This window comes from Mesitornis unicolor, unplaced genomic scaffold, assembly GCF_000695765.1.
Source record: "Mesitornis unicolor isolate BGI_N332 unplaced genomic scaffold, ASM69576v1 scaffold6932, whole genome shotgun sequence".
In the NCBI taxonomy this organism is placed as follows: Eukaryota; Metazoa; Chordata; class Aves; order Mesitornithiformes; family Mesitornithidae; genus Mesitornis; species Mesitornis unicolor.
This window is the reverse complement of record NW_010167024.1, coordinates 19,141-39,019: the sequence shown is the minus strand read 5'-3', so window position 1 is coordinate 39,019 and position 19,879 is coordinate 19,141. Positions and strand designations below refer to the sequence as shown.

At 42.0% G+C, this 19,879-nt stretch overlaps 1 protein-coding gene across 1 annotated transcript in view; it reads left to right on the top strand.

The window, feature by feature from the left end:
- Nucleotides 1-733: 733 nt before the first annotated feature.
- Nucleotides 734-19,879, top strand: part of FBXW8 (F-box and WD repeat domain containing 8) — a gene marked incomplete at its 5' end in the record, with an annotated part of 26,277 nt that continues 7,131 nt past the window's right edge. The window contains 3 exons of the mRNA XM_010178522.1: nucleotides 734-891; nucleotides 8,630-8,826; nucleotides 10,298-10,507. Of these exons, the coding sequence (XP_010176824.1) occupies nucleotides 734-891; nucleotides 8,630-8,826; nucleotides 10,298-10,507 (565 nt within the window). The remainder of the gene's footprint in view (nucleotides 892-8,629; nucleotides 8,827-10,297; nucleotides 10,508-19,879) is intronic.

The following is a 19,879-nucleotide window of genomic DNA, read 5'->3' as shown; positions in this document are numbered from 1 at the left end:
GAGGATGAGATCCAGCAGTGCATCTCCCCTGATGCAGATAATAATCTGAGTTATATTTTTTAACTTTCTCATTGGCAAACCATAGTTCCTTGAATTGTAGTCCTTTTGATGTTTTGGTGAGAGACCCTTCTATAAAGAAGGCAGCACTGCTTTAATTCTAAAGACAGCACGTAACTGTATAAATACATTAATCAGTCTTCAGAGAAGTAGGCAAATCTGGTCTGTCGATGAGGCATTAAGAAGTTTTTCTCTAAAGAGCAGCGGGTTGTGGATGGGTGTATGTGTGTGAGTGCTTGTATGTATGTACATAAACACTCTGGTTAAACAGCCTTTCCTTGGCACAACCACAATCACAGATTTTTAGAGACTGAAAGGAAACAGTTCGAAGGTTTGTTATGATGTAATTTAGACTTGTTGCTGATTACCATTTTTCCCTTGAGCCCGGCTGTCCTTGCATTCTATATGTAAAGCCAACGTCGACAGTTGGTAACCTGTAGTAGCTCAGTTGTATTGTTCTTGTAGCTCCAGTTTACCTGCTGGCCATAGTAGACTTGATGCTACTTTCAGTAAAAGGGAATAAAATGAGAAGACTTGATGGGCTTCTGCACAGTGTGGAGAATCAGTCCAGGAGCTGTAAATGGCGTTGGCTTTGAAGACACTTGTTTCTTCCTCCCTCCTCCTGCGGCTACCTCTGTTCAGATGTTTTGGGATGAATTGCAGCCTTCTCTTCCAGATACACATCAGGAGAAGTGCGGCTGTGGGACACTCGCACCTGGGACTACACAGCCCCCATCCTGGAACCGATGCACGGTCCTGGTGATGCTGGACCTCAGCCACGTGTCTCCTTTGTGAGGATAAACAGCTCTCTGGCTGTAGCAGCTTACGAGGACGGTAAGTAACCACAACTCTCCTCCCTATTTAAAAATAAAAAACCCAACAACAACAACAACCAAAAAGGCTTTACAGAAATGAAGCAGCTGTGCTCAGCTTTTTGTGTCTGTAATCCTGTATACACGCACACACGCACACACTTGCTTTTATGTGAGAAAGTTGGCCAATAACCCTAAATGCATTAGGAGGCATTGGAACATAGCACCCATTAAAACTGATGTTTAATTCCTACTGGAGCTGCTACACAAAGCTTGAGTGCCAGGCTGTAGTCCAGCCAAACTATCTTAAGCAAATAACTTGTTTTTCTATAAAAATATTAAATATTATTCCACCTCCTTTGTCCAAAACTCCCTTGGGGTGCTGTGAAGCTTTGTTATGGGAATACTGGTAAACTTGCATGTCTGATTAATCTGTGTCCTCTCTTGCTCTTGGCACGGTGAATGGATGCACATTTTCTTAACTGAAGTATTGGTTTGCAGTGGTGGGTTATTACATCCTTTGATGAAGAGGGGGAAAAAAACCTCTGTGACCTAATATTTAATAAAAACCTAATAAAATCCTGGTTATATGCATTGTTTTAAATATACTTAGATGTTTACATGATGGGTAACAAGAGCCAGAGACCAACCGTACATCTACTGAACGTGGGAACGGCAATTTAAGAAATCCCGTTTGGACAGTGATAGCCAATTGGGATCCTAGGGTGAGTTGCTCAGGCTGAACTCAACTCCTATCCCTTTTCTGTAAGATGTATCAACTGACACTTAAAAAACCTGTCCTCGGGTGTGAATAAAGAGTATTTCTAAAGCTGGGAGCTTGATACACTTACTGTGTTTGATCTTGGCATTTCTGCATGTGAAAACAAGACCAAAGATGGGTAATCCAAACAAGATCTCCTATCCGTATGTTTTATTTAGAAGTAAATTAAATGCTTTATATCTGAAAACAACTACTTTAAGATTATCAACATATCCTTAGCTGTTTCTGTAGCATGGATCGTGCTAGAACGGTTTTCTGTGGCTAAAAATTGCTGATCGGCGACATTTTTCTGACAACAGCAAGCCTGATATTACAAAATACCCATTAATATTATTTACTTGAGTCATGGGAAATTAAAACACAGTGATAGTTTTAAGTGTTGGCTTTTTGTCCAGTGTGCCAAACAATAACCAGCAGAGGGTCCTTTGTTTGTTTTCTAGTCTCCCACTGACTAATCTAATAATTTGTCTAGGGCTTTTTTTTCCTGTCATATTCCTTGTTGTTGGTCCTGTGTGTGCTGTGACTAAACTAGTTTGCATAAAGCTCGGCATCTTTTATTCTTTTGGGTAGAAATTTTAATGGGCTCTGTGATATGGCAGTTACTCTGATTTGAGAAGCCTGGTCAGAATAGATTAGTTGCTATGTGAATAGGGAATTACAAAGACTGATTTTTAGAAATGTTTACTAACTGGAATCTGAAAGCATATATTTACAGTGTGGTGGAGAGAATGATTTTAAACTTGAGGAGGGAGAGGATGACTTTGAAGATAATATGTTTGATTGTTCTTTGTTGTACTTTTCCAGCTCCTTTTTTTCTTTGTTTGTAAGTTTGACTAACACAGAGAAACCATCTGCTAGTGTTGGAGGTGGTGCTGTCAGGCAGAGTCTAGACTTCTCTGTCGAGTCCCTGGCTAGCAGGCTCGCTCGGATAACATCAGTTTCTCCCAGTTCAACAGAGCTCATGCAGCGATGTCCTTGGCATCCGATCACAGGGAAGAGCTAACAGGCAGATTCTGCTCGCGCCGTGCCTGCCTTACAGCACTGTTTTGCTGGTTCAGTAGTAGCAGAGGCTTCCCAAGGCGTATGAAATATAGGAAGGGGAAAGATTTGTCTTACTGGGATGCCTGTATCCAGAGTGAATTGTAACTCCATGATGGCACTAAAGAAAAATTGAATTGTGACTTCTGGTGAATGTTTCCAACAGTGTCGGCCTCTGAGAAACAAGCTGCAAGGAGAGGTAAATGAGAGAAAAATGTACGGGGAGAAAATGAAGTTCCCTCTGCCCATGCCAATACTCAGTGGGGGCACTGTGTGTACACCTGGGGCAACGGGACTTGGCAACTTGATCCACAGTTGTGATTTTTGAATTCCAACCCACTGGCCTCATATTTCTTCTGCCTTGTTTCCTATTGTCAGCACTGGCAGTCCTCCAGTTTGATTTTACCACTAATTGTGTTGCACGTTACCGAACTGAAATGAATCAAATCAAAATGCTTTTCCTGGAGCATTAGATAAAGCAGGCGAGGGTTCTGGGTAATGAGCAGATGCTGCTAATGCAGGGACAGTGGAGGCCTTGCCAGGACTCCATCTGCTCCATGCTTGCCTGACTTTGGCTGTGAGCCACAGCTTTTGGGAAGCAGCGGTCTACTTTAGCCATTGCTTCCCCCCACCCTCTTGAGTCTCGTAGTTTGACTTGAAAACAATGTGCTGCGACAAGAAAAAGTACTTTTGTTTTGTTTTTAAAATGCCGTGCTTTATCCTTGTGTAGACATGGTGAGGAGATGCTGCGCTGCTGCCATTCATAGTATTGCTTTGAGACGCATTGGGAGGAGTTAGTGGTACTTCACAGGTTGCAGAGTGGAGCACCTGGAGCAAAGGAAGGTGGTTTCTGCAGGGATCAGGAGGGCTCTTGCTTGTTGGCAGGCTCCAGGAAGGGAATTTTGGCAGTGCTACTTCCCGAGATGGGAAATCTGCTGTCTTGTCCATGCTGGTGCCCTTAAAGCTGCTTGCGGGTGTTGTCCCTCTGTACCCTCCGTGCAAAGACAGAAATGGAGTAGTGCATTTGGTGCCTTCCCCGAAGTGCCAGGACTTGACGTAAGACAGCAGGAGCAGGGAAACAGGCTGGCTCGAATAAAGGAAAAAGTTTTTGAAGAAAACCACACATAGTATATTTATTCATATCAGATATGTACAGCTGGCTGTGGATGCAAAACTCTTGGTTTGGGTAAAGGGTGTGAAGTTTCGCATCACGGTTGGAGAAGTTTGCCCCTTGAGTCTGTCTCGAAGTTTGGAACAAAATACAGACTTTCTCGTCTGGAACTGTATAGGGACGGTGTCAGCTGGAAATCTCTGTAAGAAGGGTGATGGAGGTAAAACCTGACAACAACTGGTGGAAACCATCGTGTTGATGGTAACATAAGGGCACGACTCTTACGACCGAGGTCTACTCACTGTTTACTATGGTAAGTAACTTGCTGTACTCGCTGAAAGCTCAGAAACGGCTTTGCAGTGAAAGTAAAAGGTAAAATTCTAGTTAATAAAAACACCAAGCATCTACCAGGGTCGAGCTGGCTGTGTGTTGGTGATCCCTCCAAGTAGAAATGTTTTTCTGAGAAACTCAAAATTCAAGATAAACAGCTCTGAGACTTCAAACTGGGCTCATTTCCACCTGTGTGTTTTGTTAACTGTTATACTTCATAGAAGTATGATGTTACCTGAAAATTGTAAGAGAATAAATAAATGTTTCCTGCTTAGAGGAAAAAATTGTATCCAAGAAGTGTTTTAAAAAGTTGATAGAGAATTTTATTTTGTTTAAGTCAAGATAGGAAGTGGCAAGACTGCAGCCCACAAGCAGGAAAAACGCCATGTAGACGCTGTGAATTAAGCAGCTTCCGACCTTCCCATGCAACTGTGTTTAGAAACTGAAGTGAATGAGCATGAAAGCCACGGGCACATCCAGATTCCTTGCTCTAACATATAAAAAGTCTGTCTTTCATTTTTCCTTCCCCCACCCCCCAGGTAACATGCACGTAGATTGCTCTACATCTTTTCTAAGGCTGACAGCAACTGCTGGCTGCATCATCTGAATGTGGAAGAGCTGATGCAATGGGTCATTAGGATCTGGGTGTAGGATCTTCTGCACCAAAACCCAGCTGAGGGGGCTGGCTGGGAGCAGGGAGCAGGAGCGGGCGGGCGTCCTCCGCGGTGGCCAGCTCGTAGAAGGAGCTGTGATGAGCCGTGTTATGCTGGCGATCACAGCCAGTATAATATTTACCAATGTGATTTACCATTTTTTGCCACAGTTTATGCAACCCTCATATTACATTATTTTATAGAAAAAGAGATACTTTTTCTTTTTTTTATACCAGAATGAAACCTATGTGATAACAGATATAAAAACCAGCTGCTTTTGCAGGATATTTTTGTACTTTCAGCTGCAAAGAGGAGAATATACTAGAGATGGGCACTGTTAATGGAAACTGCTGTCTGGCCATTCACCTTTGAGGTACAAGAGATGCTATAGTTGATGCTTACTAAAACTGGAGTGCAGTTGGGATCAGCAGTGCACTGTGTAAGGCACAATAGTCCCATAGTTAAGGGTTTCATCCAAGTACCTTACAATTGAAAGTGAGTTGCACTGAATGGACTTGTCATCAGGCCACAATTCTACAAAATATTGGGTTGGAAGTTACAACCCTAAATGCTTTATACAATCTGAGGCGAACTGCTAAACAAGACTGGTGCAGTGATTGTAATGTCGAGTGTCAGCAATTATGCCATCTTCATCAGCTTTTTGCGCCTGACTCGTTTCCATGAGCCAAGATCAAATACAAGCAAGCTGTAAAGTCTAAATCGGTTTGAGGAGTTATTGTTAAAGTTCAATTGGAATAATCACAATTGTGGTGCAGATTTTAGCAGCCTGTGAAAGTCTTGGTTATAATTTTGATTTAATGACTTTGTAACACTTTTAAGATTACAGTGTTCAAAAAAAATAACAACCAACCCAAACCATACTTGTATGGTTGTGACCTTAACTTCACCTTAGCAAAGATACTGCTTTGGAAATGAAGTGCTGGTCACTGCTGGAGGCAGGAAGATAGACTATGTAAAGTAGTGATCTCATCTGCACTGGTAAATCTTATGGCTAATTTTTTTTACGTTGCCGTACTCATAACTTTAACTGTAATGGTGGCTTTTTTTGCTCTTACACAAACATGATTGACTGTTGCAAAGGCTTGCACGCTAATAAATACATTTTGCTGTTTCTGCAGTGGAATACAGAATATTCTGAGTAGCACTTTTAGACACAATAACAGCTTCACCTGTTGATAAATACAGTGCAATATTTGCTTTTTCTAGGTAGACCTTGATAGTGTTTTCCTGGCGCCGTGCATGAACGCGCACACCAGTTTGGGCAGTAGTGCGTTTCCACAGAAGGTCCGTGCACACAGTGGTGGAAGCTACTGACCAGTAGCAAGTACTGGATGAGGGAGGATGTACACACAGAATTCTGTACTCTTTGGGAGGAGGGCAGGAGCAAGGGGACAAACACTACTGTTGCAAGCAAGTAGTTGTCCATCCTAATTAAAAAAAAATTCTCTTGCTCTTTGCATTCCTTTTGACCTCTCCTTTTAACTCCTTACATTGTGCTTTGTTCATTAACCAGATGTTAAATTGTGACCTTACGAGTCACTTGTTTTTTTGATATTACCAGGGATGTTTTCATATCATACTGCCTGTCAGGTGTTGCATACACTGTGTTTTCCTGATAATTTTTTTAGATATTTTGGATAGGTTTTGCTATTGAATATCTGGCTAAAACAAACCAAACCAAACCAAAACCTGTCTTGACCTTGATTGTACTACTGCATGAGCCGTTTTAGCCGATTTCTCTTTTTATGATGTTTGAGATGCAATATTAATAATAGCGGCTTTGTTGCCCATATTTAGGGAGCAGAACTCTGGGTCTCCCAGTTTGCTCACGTGGTCAGAAGAGGGTTCTTTGACTTGAATATTTTTGTGTGCTTTGCAGAACTTTTTTACATTGACACACCCTGTTAAAACAGTGAAATGCTCGCCACAGATATCTAAACAAAATACTTCAATGAAAGCAAATCAGCTTCCTTTTTTCCCCTTCACAAAAATGGTCTTTAATTGGGATAAATGTTCTGGAAAAAAAAGAGTTGAAAATACTCCTGCTCGGAGGAGCTTGGCAGCGGTATTCATCATCTGATGAAAGAATCCAGTTCTGACATCCATGATCTTGTATCACTACAGTCTTATCATTGATGGTTGTTTGCTTGTTAAAATCACCTGTCCTGGAGATGAGGTTTTTCCCATTCCCCTCGTTTTTGTTTGGAGCCGGGGAGCCGCTGTGAAGGCACCGAAGTGCAGAGCCTTCGTGTGGGGCAGTCCAGGCTGCGGAGGGAAGTGTAGCCTGTGCCGTCCGTTTGTGTGTGTTAACTTGTTTTATGCCTAAGTGTGTGTGATGCGAGCTGGCATCCTGCTTTTCAAAACCAGTTCAGCAGTTATTTACCTTTCAAGCAATTAACATAATTACCATTATGCTAAGAAGTAATTTTGGGAAGTTCTGCTCTGAGCCCTTATGACTCCATCGGGAGAGTTTTAGTCGGGACTTATCTTTTTGATGGAAGCCTAATTGCAGTCTTGGCTTTGTGTAAACAAACAGAGGCGGCTAATTGTTTAGGCAAATAGCAGATTAATTTAAATATGCATCCCTAATAAAACAAAAATGGTCCCCATTATGGTACTCATTCCCATGGCGAGGAATATAAATATTCAGTGGGAGTGCCATTAGACAGGGATCTTAAGGATTATCTGCATTATTTCACATCGGTAGCACTTTCCAGATACCAAATAATCTTTACAAAAGCAAACATAAATCAATTTAAACTCATTTAGATACCATTTCACTATGTGCAGTTTCATTACCACACTCTTGCTTCACCTCCTTTGGGACTTGGGAGGAGTGTTTGCAGACTGGCATTGGTGCCCGTCCACAGCTGTCTGTCAGGGCTTTTATGTCTCCTTCTGAAGGAATAGCTGCCATTAATCATTTCATCATTAATGGCCGTGCTCGAGTAGAAGGAAGGCTCGTCCAGCCCTGTCCATCACGTCGGAAGATTGCTTCTCCGTTAATTCAGTGCAAAGGTGGCCCAGAAGTCTCCAATTCCGTCTGCCCCTTCTGTTCTGTAATACGTTCCTGATTGCTTCACGTTGCTCTTATTCAGGTTACCGCTTTTATGTACTGTGCTTTTAAACAGAGTATCAGTGAGCTGTGGTGGGGAAAATGCAACTGCAAGTGCGTGGTCTTTTCGCTCGTACTCCTGGAATCTTTGGGATTTGTATTCTTTTAGCTTTTTGAACTCTTTTGCATTTTCTGTTGTTTTTTTCCAGAGCTTCACAATCAGGAGCTTTGCTGCTGGCTGTAAACTGCTAAGAATGGTATTAAAATCCCCCGATTGCTGTGTGCAGAGCTTCAGGTTCTTTACTTGAAAACTTCTCTGTGTGCAGCAGAATGACTTAAATTTGTGTGGGTTCTTCCTCACTATTTTTAGTGGTTATTGAGGGGCGAGTACATAGTAGAACAAAAATTTAGGTGTCTGTTTAATTCTGATCTTTTCCAAATGTGGAAAAGTGAGAGAATCCAAGCCGTCTCACTCCAGGTTCATAACAATGTTATCTAAAAATCAGGAATTACTTAGAGAGCAACAAGCCTCTAATGCCAGAGCTCAAAGTTTGGGAAAGCTTCCTCTGAAGCTGTGATGTGTGCTGTGCAGTGTCCTGACGACCTGGTTTCCTGCCCTACGGTCTCTTTTCTGTAGATTAACCTTTTCCGTTAGAATGCTTAGAAGATTACATCTTTAAATGATCTTTTAAAGCTTTGTTAAATTCTAAGGTAAAGCATAGTGTTCTGGTTTTGATTTGTGGGGTTTGTTGGGGTTTTTTTTGTATGCAGGAACCATTAGCGTATGGAGCCTGATGTTCGGGCGGGAGCCAGTCCATCGTTACCAGCACAACCAGAGGATACAGGCTTTAGCTCTTGCTTCAGAGGGTGCGACGGTAGCAACGGCATCTGGCTTCGAGGTCAAAGTGGAAAGCCCTGATGACAAGGGATTCTGGCAAACTACAGAAACATTTGAAATCCAGAAACTGGTGAGTCTCCAGGCGACTCAGCTTCATTCCAGGAGCTCCTGAACCACTAATTATTTTTGGTACGGTTAAGAGGGATCTTATAAAAATCTTACAGGAGTGTTGCCTGAGCTAGATGAGCATTATCAGCTAGAGGCTGTGATTTTGAAGCAAGTTAATGGATGAGCTTTCATCAGTGAAGAGCAAGGGTGAAATCCTGGCTTAAGATACAAGTGAAAATGAACAGAAGTCCATATGGTGCAGGAGGTTGGCTGGTTTTAATTATTTTTTTTTTGTCAACATTAAACTAAGTTGGCTCATTTTGTAAATCAGTTTTCTCGCATAGAATTGGAGCTAAAATTCGAGGTCTCATTCCAGATCAGTGCTATCAGATTAATTCTGAGGCAGGATATTGCAGACAAGTTAATAGTACCACTTGCGAAGCTGTAACTAGTTGTGCAGGTTCTTTAGGTTGCACCTTCTGTCACTGAAGTTTTGAGACTATTTTAGTTAAAAATCAAAAGCTGTCCCATTCTTTGAAGTTTTATTATGTCTCAGAGTATCAACATTTTCTTTTGAAAGGGGAAGGAAGTATAGGAATACATTGAGTCTTGCAACTTCTCTCCTATTACAAGAAGCTGACTGGGTATGAAGTTGTGATTTAAACCGCTCCTGATTAATCCCCTCTTTCAAAGCTTAGTCAGTCTTTAAACAAAATCCACAAACATTTTGAGAGTAAAAATGTTAAAACACCGCCACATGCTCCGTTGTGGTTGGATCCATTTTACTCCTGCGTCGTACTTGCTGTGAAACGTGGGTTTGCCACGTGTGACAGACTCAGGACACCACGCTCTCTTCTGAGGCTGGGTTAGCAATCAGCTGTGCTGCTGGAGAGTTTAAACCCTTCCATGGAGAGATATTTCGGCAGCATCTTAACCATTTACTGAAATGGGAAGAGCAAGGCTGTTCTGGTCTTGTGATAGAAGGTAGAGGAGCTGATACTTGGGCTGTCCTAGAGTCTCATGATGACTTTTCTGTTGATTTAGGGCACATATACGTGATTGTAGGGTAAGCGTTGGTTATTCAGTGTTAGTTGCATGAATGTGTTGCCTTTTCTGAAGTACCATGTTCACATTCTAGCCATGATATTTGCTTTGTGCTTTAACCTTATGGCTTTCTGTCCTTCATCTGAATGAGTCCGTTAAGTATTGCTCCTTTCTTTGAGGTGACACCTTGTCATATTCTGTTGTAAGGTGTTCTGATTAGTTTTTTTAAATGGGTTCACTCTAAGGACTGTGAGCTATACTTCATCATAGGAGCTAAACTTGCTAAAGTTCAGAACTAAAACCGATGCTTAGTCTTTGACTGAAATTAATCCATAATTAGGATGATTCAAGATCAGTACATATCAGTAACTTGTTCAGCTTAGAATGTGGCAGTGATGAGCTAAAAGCTTTTTTGACTGTAATAAAAATTAAAAGTCTGCTTTTTTTAGGTCAACTTCCTTAATCTGGTTCCAGATGTTATGGGGAGCCCAGTGACAGTAGCAGCTGCAGAAGACGTTGTCTATCTCCTGAAAGCAGAAGATCCTGGCAAAGTCCTCCATTCTGTCTATGGTCAGCCTGTCACGTGCCTTGACGTATCTGCTCGTGAAGCAGCCTTTGGGGTCAAAACCTTTGGCTGGTTATTGAATGAGCCCAACCAGGTATTTAATTTTTTTGTAAGTTTTTTTTATACCTTCATAGTTAAAAAAGGAAAGAGTTCATGCTACTGGCCGTTTTCTTCCCAGCTATTCTGCTTTTGACAGTAGAGGGAAGACGTTCTTTTCATGCAGTAATCTGATGCTTCTATTCGTGTTCGTCCAGTGGGCTGGAGGAAGGGATTACTGTGCAGCTGACTGGGTTCACTGCAAATCCTTTGCATTCTCTGTTCCTCAGTGAGTCCCAGCTCCTTCAGCTGTATGCTGCGTCAGTGGCCCTCTAGGGGGAACTCCTCACAAAAAAAACCCCAAAAACCTAAAATCCCCAATAAACAACCTCACCCCCAAAAGCCAAAACATCCATCTGCCTTATTGATGAGGGCATCCTGAGCAGCAAGTCAAGCTCTGTAGGTGCAAAAGGGCACTCTTAGGAGGATGCTTCTTTTTTTGTGTGCTCTTGAGTATTTGAATGAAGTTACTTCCAATTTGGTGAGAATGGTGTGACTGTTGTATTAAAGGAAGATAAATGATAATTGTAGGTTTGAAGCCCAGTGACAGAGTCTGCTGCTTCTATCAGCACATCTTAGCAGTGGCAGTGTAGATCAAAACCAGACTGTTTTTGTAACCCTGGCTGAGGCTTGCTTCTAATGCAGCTTTTCTCAAACTTCTTAGCTTGTAGGAGGGGCTATTTGAGGCTTGCAGACCCAAATAGGTAGCATAAATAATTGTGGTTTTGGGGGGGGACACAGAATCCTACCTGAGATCCCAGGTACCTGGTGGCAGCAGCCTGGGCAGGGACAAAGCTGTGGCAAGACCTGATTCCAGATGCCTCGAGATGAGTTTCTGTCCCTTTCCTGCATCTTGCCTAAGTTTTTCACTGTCTAATTTCATTCAGTTTTTTGTGGTCATACTTCAGGCATGTGATGGGCTGTCAGCAATGAGGGAAGGAGAGTGCTTCAGGCAGGTGGAGAAAGAAGTAGGAGGTGAGCACCCAGACGAAAGGAGCTGTGGTCTGTAGTGTACAAATGCAGTGGGGTTTTTTTGGCAAGTGACTAAAACAGGAAAGCTTTATTTAGGATTACCTCTGTGTTAGGAATAAACGTGTCCAGCTGCATCTAATTTTCCCTTAAAATTCATGTTCACTAGGGAAATGCTGAGGCCACCATAAATACCTCTAGGGTTGAGAGATGCTGCGAGGCCACGTTGTCTCTATTAATTCCTTTGCTGTCCTAATCCAGTTCTTTTCCCTTCAGAGGTGGGAGGTTAGAAGGTAAAATTGCCTCATTCAGGGGCATTACATTGATGATCGCCTTTGTGCCTCGTAAAGGAATAGAGAAATCCACTTAGGCCCCCAGCGTCACTCTGTAAAGCCGGACATATTTCCTAATTTAGTTCCGAACTATTTGGCATTTGATGGCAGATTGTATTAAGCAGTGCATCAGCGCGCATCCTAATCAGGGAGATGGGGCTGAAGTCGTCCAGACGGCTGGGTGTGTTTGACAAGGACGCTTGCTTGGCACTGCCGCACCAGCTGACATCACGCCGGAAATTAATTACTGATGTCTATTATGATAATTATTCGCCTCGCGCAGACGTGAAGGGACTTCGCGTTGGCTGATTACGCTGGTCGCAAGTTGACAATCTGTCTTTAGGAGAGCTTTCAGTCTCGGAAACGCAGTGGTGAAGAATTCCAGCCCTGTTTGCTGCCGGCTGTGCTGCTGCAGTGGGAAAGCTGTTTCTTCTCAGTTTGGGGTTTTCTTTGGTTTTCCTGAGGGACCATTTTTTTTCTTTAGTGTAAGCTCGCAATCTTAGTGCTACTGCTTAGTAACCTGCTTTCTGATGAAAATATGGTTAGGGAAACCATCTTTTTCCCCTCTTTTTTAATAATTTTCTAATTTTAGCCAAAACTGACAGCAGCATAGAGATCTGAGGCATAAATTTTATAGGAACTTTTATGTTGGAGAGGAGAAAAACATCAAATCTGTAACATAGACTTGCCTACTGTTAGATGACAGACATCCGTGCAGGAGAGAGGGGAGAATATAAATGTTAATCCATGAGAAGTTCAACTTTCACTTTATTAAGCATCAGACAACCCAAGTATAATGCTATTTCTTGAAAGTTTTTCTGTTTAGTGCTCCTGGAGCTCTTTGATTTATGTTAAGCTAAGAGAAATTTCATTACTAAGGGCTATTTCAGCTGTATTAACTCAATGTGGAATGTACTATTTTCCTTAAATTCCAAATTCTTGAAGTACTGGTGTCTGTGTTCCCATCTAGACTTGTACATGGCCACCAGTATAGCCCAGATAATGAATTACAGGGAAAACCCTAACCCTGGCTCTCCCTTTCAACCTCAACAGCTGCTCATAAGATCCAGCGGACGTGCCTTGAAGGACAGTGTCTAGCGAATAACGTATTACCCCGTGTCACGCAGTTTGGAGACCCGTGGTATCGACGCTGCGGCAGCATCGCAAAGTCTTGGCATGCACGTGTTTGAATTTTGGCTTTGAGCGTTAAATGTGAATTGAAATGCACAGATTTAAACTACAGCTGGCTTTGGTCCTCTTCGTGTCAGGATGTAAAGCTCTTACACAGGTAGCATTATAGCTGTCAGGATTAACATCATCTGGTTTCCGATGCAGTTCTCTCACTGACTGAAGTTTTTCTCATAGTTGATACATTTATAAGCTGCTGTGCATGGACCGTCTGCTGTCAAGTAAGTCTGGTCTCCTACTGTAGCTTCAGGTGAGCTCTCTCCAGCTTTATTTCTATGAAATTTATAGGTGCTTTATTCTTTGCGGGGGGGGGAAGGCGGGGGGAATCAAACTCAGCTTTCTCCTGTATTTAAAATATAGTTGAAATTTTTTAACATACTCAGCAGTTCTTGGTGATAGAAGATAATCAGCGTGGGAGGATTCTGGTCATTTTTTTCCCACTGAAGGATCTTCATATGGCATGCAAGAGAGTTTTGTTTTGAACTGATGTAGCTGAAGAACTCTCTTTTGTGTTCCATGCGTTATAAGGCACAGTTCAGAGTACGTCTGTGGTTTTGGTTGCTTTGTGCACAGATGAACCTTATTTCAGGTAGATGGGAAGAGAGGAGTGCAGGGAGGACGGTGATGATTTTAGAGCCTTCAACTTAGGAACAGAAGGGTAGATGTGTTGACATCAGATGTCCTGGGAGTTGTGCTGTCGCTTTTTCATCTGCTTGAATGGTGTTCAACATCACCTGTCTCTTGTCTTCAACAGTTGAAATACTGCCTAGTTTTGCTCCAGTATTTAATGTTTCCACAGGGTTCTTCAACTGCGTGCTAATGTGAGTGTATCCAGTAGAATTAACCACTTGAAGTGGATGTTATGAACTAATACTAACTGAAAAACAAATTTTAAGTAATCCTTTATATCCAATTTCATGCACTGCAGCCTCTCTTGGATGATGTATTTAGGTCATAGCTGCTTTATATAAGCCGTTACATCTTTCTTGCACCTTTTTTTATGTAAAATCCTCCTCTTTTTTAACTGGTAAGCTTGTGTTGTCTTTTCTGGTGTCATGATATTTCCAGTTCTCACAGAGTTCCAGAGACTTCAGTTTTTTAAATCTTGTTGTATCTTGTTTAAAAAATGTGGGATTTTTTCAGTTTTATTTCCAGTGTGGCCTGTGTAAATAGCCCAGTTTCCAATAAATTGATCTCTCTGAACTCTTGTTTTCATACCAGTAGAAGAGCAGGTCTTACTGGGGACTGGATTTGAACATAAACAGTTTCATACAAACATTTCTCTTTAGGGAGCTGTAGGACTGTAGAGTATCAGCAGATCTTTGGAGATTAAAGGTCTTTTAGATATCTCTGTCTTTGTAAACTCTTTGGTACCATGTGGAAGAGACAGAACTCTTGCTAAGGATCTGAACTGTGTGACTTTTTGGAAGTCAGGCACTGCAAGAAGTACAGTCCAGCAAAGAGACCAGGAGTTTTCCCTGCCTAAACTTTGTGTGATGCATCATTTAACCCCCCTCTCTTGCTGAAAAGTAAGAATCACCCATTTTGGTTTTTCAGTGTTTGTAAATGATCAGAAGTAATTTTGCAAGTTAAAACAAAATAAGGAAAGAGAATGCCTTTTGTATTGGTTATGTTAATGACACACTGCTTTTTTGCCACCCTATTTGTACGTTCATGTGAATACCTCAAAACTGGCAAAGCTGCTTAGGTAAGTGCCTCAGGTTTTGAAAACAAAGCTGCTAGGATGTGCCATGAATATTCACAGTGATAATCTGTGAAGCCTAGAGAATTCATTCAGTTTTTAAGAATTACCTTACCTTCCTTTTCCATGTCCTATCTTTAGGTTAAGGGAAACGTGTTTCTGGGCTAGGGATTGTTTTTCATGAGTAGGTGGATTAACATAAACCCCTTTCCTCGCTGGGTACCTGTGCTCTTACATCAGTCTCCAGCCACAAGTCAGCTGCGTTTGGTGACCCCCATCCAGGCCCTCGCAGACATCTGTCCACGTCGCCAGCCCAGCGTGGCTGGCAGTGGCCCGGGGCTGGCAGCCGGGGCCGGGGCAGTGTCCAGCACTGGCACGGCGAGGGTTGCAGGTGCGCTGGCACGGCCGCCGTGCCCAAGCGTGTGCCCTGCCTGCCTGCACAGCGCTTGGCTCCGCTTCAGCCTGGAGTCTTACTTTTTAACTCCGGTCAGGAGAAAACTTCAAAGAAAAAAGCAAACTGCGCTTGTCTTCAGCTTTGTGTAACTTTTATGGTAGGTCTAGATATCTGGGGGAGCAGGTAGCGTGTCCAGCAGGCTTTTTTTGTTGCTGGATTTCCTGCAAGCTGATTAGGCTCCGTTATTTTCTCCGTCCTCTGTGTGGGTCTTTTAAGCGTTGCTGGAGGCTGCTTGGTGCAGCTCAGCGCATGCGAAATACGAGTTCTCGTTTGCCAGCGTCAAGTCACCTTTAGGATGGCATGAAAGTCGATTTTCCACATGCTCAGTGAAATGGTTGTATTACCAGCTTTACACAATGACTTATATCTGGCAAGAACTTGCAAAATAGTCTCTCTGGCTGATTGTCAAAAATTACATCATATTGGAGTAAACTGCTTTTAAATCAAACATCCATTATTCATGTATATTAACTGGGTTTTTTATATATTTTTTTTCACTGGCTGTTTTGTGTGTGATTTACTCTTTTTCTTTCTCTCTGTCTGTCTGTTTCCCTCAGCTGCTTCTTTTAAATCTTAGCTCATCTTTAAATTTATGGAGCCAGAACACTTATCTCTGTGTACAAGTATCAATGTGCTGACCTTGCGTTTGCTGGTAGTCTAATTTTGTTGTTGTTGTTGCTGTGTTATGTGCCATATTTACAGTAGGCAATTCAATACGTTTGCACGGGGAAACTGTGCCCCTGAGGCTTGTAAGCTTTGAAAATATTTTTTTTTCCACATCCCTTTAGAAATAAAATTCAAACTTGCAGCAGTGTGTACCATATGTTGTACTTAATTTGATGACTTCTGCCACAACCACATGAAATAGCCTTATTGCTTTTGTAGATGTCCTTGGAATTGAACGGACCTGAGCAAAAACCAGGTCCCTTTTTATTCATGGTGGACTTGAAATTTCACGACCCTTCCTTTTGTTGGCGATGTTTGTGCGTCTTCAGGCAATGATTTTTGGCAGAGGGATGGGCAGAAGGAAAGGGGAGAAACAGAATCTGAAAATAAATGCAAATTCTGTTCCCAATCTTGCCGCTTGTTCCTCTGCATCTTCAAGCGACTTGGAGCTTTTCTTGTTTTGATCCTCTGTCTGTAAAGTGACAGTGAGCAGCCTCTATCCTAGACAGTTCTGTCTGAGAAATTGGTTCTTGAATGTATCCTGTGTGTTGTTCAGTGAGGGAAAGGATGTCGGGTTTTAGTGTGGTTTTACAGTATACTTTTTGCTAATATTTATGGTACTCCATTCAGTACTTCATCTAAATAGGAATTAAATATCCTCTATACACAGAGCGCTTCGCCCAGTTCGGAGAGTCAGCTCGGTTTTTACTAGCCGTGCGATGGGGTAACTTCTGACGAGAAGCAGAAGCACCATTTCGGGGGGAAACGAGCTGTTTCACAAAGCAGTTGTCTCCTGGCCTCCAGCCAGGACGGTGGGTTGAACACCCCTCTCTTGCTGAAAGTACCACAGGCTCTTTGATAACAAGTGCTTGGGGATTTGTTGTTTTAATGTTCCATCCAAAAAAGACATCTCCAACAACACAGGATCCCGAAACACCTGCTGGGCTATTGGAGATGCATGGAAGAGTTCCATCAGCAGCATTTCCTTCCATTCCTCGGTTTTTCTTGGAAGTGTCTCAACTGGAGGACATCGACCACGCTTGACCTCACTTAGCTACAAGATGTAGCAAAGCTCACAGCTTTGCTGTGCTGGCTACAGAGACTTTAATTCTTTGTGAATTAATTTAGCCTTCTTTCTTGAGTTCTTGGACAGCATTTAAAGAGAGTTCCCCATACCCACTGCTCTGCTTCTCCTCAAGTACAGTAACTCTTCCTTTCTAACTCTGCCTGGTCTCAGGAATTTGCCCACTCCTCGGAGCGTCTACGAGGTTGAGTCTTGCCCAACGCGCGCGGTAAAGAGGGAAATTAGTCTAATGCACCTCCTTAACAAAAGAGAGTATGAGCATGAATAATTAATACCGCGAGTCTGTGGCAATCGGATAAAATGAAGTCCCATTTGCTCAGCCTTATTAAAAGAGAGAGAGAGAGAGGGAGAGATGGTAAAGGTCGTTAAGGGACTTGTAACATGGAAAGAATCGCCTCTGAGATGGATAATGTGTTTTCTAATCTCTGTGGTCTTTAACTAAACATAATGGTAAAGGTACTCTGGCTATTTCTGGCTTGTTGAATTATTAAGCATTCTGGGAGATTGCTTGGCTCTCATCCAATAACTTAAGACTTTTTCATTTGAAGAATGTTAATAGGTAACGCTATTTCGTGCTGTTAGATCTCAACACATCTGCACAGAGTATTTAATGCTTTCCCTCCCTTGTGTCCCTGAAGTCCCACAGGGGTGAGGGATGTTCGTTAGTTTGTTATCCCAGGGTACTTCATTTCACACCCAGATGCTCTTGGTTCACTTACCTTCGATTTGGTACCTATTAGGTCACTGGTCTTGGGTGTCCATTATAGGATTATAAATATCTTTAAAAGGGTAATCCCCTTGCAGTATGCATTATAGGATCATAAACCTCCTGAATATCCTGCACTTTATCTGCTCTTTAACATACAGGCCCTTATTTCAAGTCCCTGTTGACCAGGTATTTTCATTATTTCTCCTTGGCCTTTGTGAAGAAAATCCTGGTTGCTTTCGGATACTATGGGAGAGCTCATCAAAAGTGTTCTAGCAACTTCAAAATTTTCATCAGTATGCGTTTAAAACGCCCGTCTTCAAGATATTATCATTCAGACTTAAAAATAACATTCTGAGTTCCTTTTGTTTCTTTACCTATCAGTTTGTCAGGTTAAGGTTTTGAAATTTATTTGCAGATCATAAAATTGCTCAAGAGAGAAGTTGAATTTAAAGATGGGTAAAACCTGATGACTGAATACTACAAGGAGAATCCTTCTTCCAATGATAGGGCTAATTGGCTAGAAATACACATGTGCATTATAAAATAATAAATGAACAGACAGACAGCACTCTTCAAGAGCCTGGAGACTGATGTGAGAAGAGAGGGAATTGGAGGAGGTAGGAGAAGATGATAACAGACAAAAGCTTTTCTTCCAGTTATGTGGATCTGAACCTTTATTTTCTTTACAGTTTTTCTTTCTTATATGCAAACACTTTAAATTGGTGGCCATTTACAAGTTATGTGAGGAGAAATAAATAATTTTTCAGCTGGTACTACCTACATTAGCACAGGTCTAAAACTCAGCTATGCTATATGGAAGCAATTTTGCATTAGTCTTCCGTGGACATAACTGAATTTTCAAGTATGTATCGTATGTTTATAGGATAGATGGGAGCGACGGTCATTTAGATAAATTAATAGTTTATGGATGTTCACTTTAAAAATTAGCCCCAGGGGACTTTGAGAAAGCAGCATTTGGCCCTCTCCTCTCCAGGGTTTTACTGTCCAGCTGGGAAGGGCTGGTTCAGAGGCTCAACTGGGAGCTGGAGTATGTTGCTCTTGACCCCGTCGTTTATTGTTCATAAGTTGAATTCAGCAGTTTAATGACTTTGTCTTTTGTTCAGAACTTTCCAAGGAGAAATTTAGTTGCCAGGCAGAGATATTCATTTCCTTTGCACTGAAAACTCTGCAAAGTACCTTTGCCAGAATGTCATTATCTCTGGGTTTGGTTGTTGAGCTGTTGGAAGCTGTGCTGCAAGTGAGAACAGGCTGTAAATTGGGCTTTACCTTCAAGACTTAACATTTTCATGCAGTTTGTAGCCATTTTTTGTAGGTTTGGAAGCTTAAATTAATTTTTTAGCAACTTCTGTATCCTAAGTCTCCCTGCAAAGGTAGAGTCTTCCTTGCTTTACAGAGCTTGGGTAAATCTGCTTTGGTTTTTTGGGTCTCAAGGGTGAAAAATTACATGCTAAAGACTGACATCTGAGGCAGTTAGCTTTACAAAGACAAGGCCAGGAAAGGGAGCTAGTTGAGAAACTATATGTATTATAAGCAACTGAGGAAGTTTGGTATGAATTTGTTGATTCCAGCAGGGGAGCTGATAATGTGTCTGAATAAAACCATGACTGCTCTTGGGAGAAATGGCAGGTGGAGGAAACCTGCAAGTTCGCTGCCTTTCTTTGTGGTATTCCTAGAGGTTTTTAAAGCTTCACTTTTGTTTCCTAGAGGCATCCATCACAAAACGATCCCCTCCTGTTCTCTTAATTTGACCTTTCAGTTGCTCACTGAAGTTGCACAGATAGAAAGTAAAGAGGCCAGGCAGCATCTCTGTCACTGCTCTGTCAAATGTCGAAATAATATGTACAGATAGTGTAATATTCATTAAGCTGCATGTGGATATAATTAGAAAAGTAGAAGTTAAGAATATTGGTGTGACGTTAACACAGCCATGCTGATGTTGCCCTGGAAGCCGTAAGTTTTTTCTGATGTTTTAACTACTGTTACTTTCTTCATGGTCATAGATTTCTTCTAAATTAAAGGATCGTCACCGTGAAATTTAATCATGTTTATGAAGTTACGTAAGACCAGGTACTGTGCTGAGCTCCGCTGGGCTCTGACCAGTACATTTGTCTGTTTCTATAAATACTTGCTCTCCTAAGTGGAAAGGCCCAAATAGATAAATCTCGTCTGGCCCCACAGGAGAGGCAGTGAACATGACTAAACTGATTGCTGTGCAGAGGGGAGGATGGCAAACAGACAGGAAGCA